The sequence below is a fragment of the Sinocyclocheilus grahami genome, unplaced genomic scaffold, assembly GCF_001515645.1.
Source record: "Sinocyclocheilus grahami isolate Dianchi unplaced genomic scaffold, SAMN03320097.WGS_v1.1 scaffold2824.1, whole genome shotgun sequence".
NCBI classification, from domain to species: Eukaryota; Metazoa; Chordata; class Actinopteri; order Cypriniformes; family Cyprinidae; genus Sinocyclocheilus; species Sinocyclocheilus grahami.
The window spans coordinates 14,016-16,745 of record NW_015508000.1 but is presented as its reverse complement, the minus strand read 5'-3'; the positions used below and the strand labels follow the sequence as shown (position 1 = coordinate 16,745).

At 38.2% G+C, this 2,730-nt stretch overlaps 1 protein-coding gene across 1 annotated transcript in view; it reads right to left on the bottom strand.

Annotated features, from left to right (window-relative positions):
* The window catches only part of LOC107575696 (deoxynucleoside triphosphate triphosphohydrolase SAMHD1-like), a 12,968-nt gene that overhangs the window by 4,315 nt on the left and 5,923 nt on the right, over positions 1–2,730 (bottom strand). Inside the window, exons 3-4 of the mRNA XM_016262046.1 lie at positions 1,219–1,379; positions 849–964 (exon numbers count right to left, since the gene is read on the bottom strand). Of these exons, the coding sequence (XP_016117532.1) occupies positions 849–964; positions 1,219–1,379 (277 nt within the window). The remainder of the gene's footprint in view (positions 1–848; positions 965–1,218; positions 1,380–2,730) is intronic.

Sequence of the window (2,730 nt, the reverse complement as noted above, 5' to 3'; positions counted from 1 at the left end):
GTCCCGTCGCCACAGCTCCTGTACCACCGCTGAGCGGCCGGGTCACCGGCTCGGCTCCTCAGCGAAAACCTGAATATGCGCTGCACCTGCTGCCTACTTATACTCACGCTGTGATCAGCAGCAGCTGGATGCAATAATCGCATGCCAATGTGCATTGGCTCGTTTAGTTTACACTCGAAGTAGATTGGTCCCTCTAAGCGAGATCCCAATTTCGTCGGTCCTCCGACGTGACGTCTCTGTTCCCTCCTTCAGGGAACGAGGGTTACATACGTAACCGAGACGTTTGAAACCAACAGTATCTTCTTGTTTTTTCAAATTTATAAGTAAAACAGGATTCTGGTTTTGGGCCACTAAACTCTGTGTCCCTTTTGTGGATCTACATTAAACAAATATATCAAGCAGCCAATAATTAAGGCAATAACTGAAAAATAATTGGTAGACCGTGATCTTTTCAAGTTAAGCTGTTTTAAATTTCAAATAGGTGTTAAGATAAATATGTTTTTAAGCACACAAAACTATTATTTTATTAGTAATAACTGTTACTGTAAATGTTAATGTACTGTGTAGGTAAGGTCAACATAAATCTGTGGTGAATTGTATGAAGGTTTGGGTGAAATGGACACCATTAAAAATACAAAAACAGTATTAAATTAAATATATTCTTTGGATTTTTTAGTAGTCTAACTTATAATTTTAAGCTATATGACTCTTTTAAATCAATTTTAATTAAATTAAATTAAATGTAACTTTTGAACAGCACTTTTGGAGAAAATAATAAAATGATAAAAATAACAAGAGATGAAGATTCCAGTATAAATAGTTCATAAATAAATATTAGCACTACTCACCCAAGTCGTGACACAGACCAGCGATCTGAACACACAGGAAATCCTGTTTGGTAATTTTGAGCTCTGGCTGATTGTTGTGAAGAACCTTCACCAGACGTCCTGCTAAATACGCCACGCTGACACACACACACACACACACACACGAGACTTTAGCTTATCAAAATCCAAAACACTGAATCTAGCAAAAAGATTATTATTGTTCTTTTTTTTTACTTGCATGTCATGTGACTGTTATTCATCACATGGATGAGCACGCATTGTTTTTTTAAATTTATTATTTATTATTAATTATTATTATTTTATTTTATTTTGAATATTAACATCTTAAATTATTAACTTAATTTCAGCTCTGTAAATAATTCAGACTCACCCAAGTGAGTGTTCAAAGCGATTGTGAGAAGCACCGGGATACACCAGATATGTTCCTCCCAGCTGTTTGATGTGTCTGAGTCTCTGAAACTGAGGAGTGTCGATGATCTTCACCAGCAGCGGGTGCAGCTCCATGTGTCCGTGAATGGGGTCGTTGAAAATCTACAGGATAAAAAAAAAAATCACTGGTTTATCACACTAAATTCCCTGTTAGCTGGTCTTATGAGTGAGTCGTTGAATCATTCTCTCAACTGATTCCCAATGATTCATTGGCTGATCTGGTTCATTCAGGAACAGAACTCTGCTCTAGAGTCCAGCGCGGGACAGTTTTCTTAATCCCGCTTCTACAACATGTGTACTCTGCTTTAGAAATCGCTTTTGAATGAGAGTTTGCTGTTCAATTTTCACTTTTAATTTTGCAATCACGCGCACTCTGTGTAAAGGGAGCACATTTTACAAAATCAGATATTTGTCAATGAGCTCAGGATCTGTTGAGCAGCAAATCCTCCAGCATGGTCTGCCAGTCATCTCTCCTTACTCTCGACCTGTGATCAGTCAAATCTGATTCATGCAGCTCCTGTATGGAGCAGAGAGGAGGCTTTCAGTTTATAATTGTAGTGTACGTTTCCCAATTGAACTAAATTATTTTTATTTCTTTAAAAAGCGTATGACCAAACACCGGTGTACACCCACTACTGTAGAAAACCTACAGTGCTTATGTAAATCCATTAATCTTGTAATACGCCAAATTTCTGGAAGGCGGGACCCCGTGCTATATACAGTAAAACTACCCATTCCCACGAGATTTGCGTTGTGGGATCCCAATCCCAATGCAGCGCCCTACTCTGCTCTGAGTTTATTTGGAAGTGTTTGTTTTGTTGTTGGAGCAACACATTTAAACATTTTCTTCACGAATGGTTTCCTCCTTATGAAATGATTCCTCCTTATTTATACGAATGGAGGGAACTTTTACACACTGACCAATGGCGGACTTACCCATGAGGCAAAAATAGGCGACCACCTTGGGCCCCCAAAAGCTAAGGGCCCAATGTATAATTTATTTTTCCTAAATTAAGCATTTATGAGTACTAATTTATATTTAGTTAAAATAACTAAAAGTAAATGTATTTTAAAGTTTTGAAATAGACAGCCTTTGAATAGTGTATGCAATTGGGCTGAGCCCAGGCACATTGGCTTACACGGGTAACTGATCATTGGACTTTCTTCGTCAATATAGGCTATATTTTTCACATTTTTCTTTTCTCAATATTTTAAAGGTGACATATCATGAAAATCTGACTTTTCCAGGTTGTAAGTGCTATAATCAGGTCCCCGGTGCATCTAACAATCAAGGAAACGTGAAAAAGATTAACCCAGTAACTTTGTTTTGGTAAGCCTTTTTCTGCAAGCGTCTGAGAAAACGAGTGTGTCTGATTCCGCTCCCTTAGTCACGTGGCAGAGGGATCTCATTATAATATTACCGCCCCTTAATCTGTAAGTTTCCACCCACGGC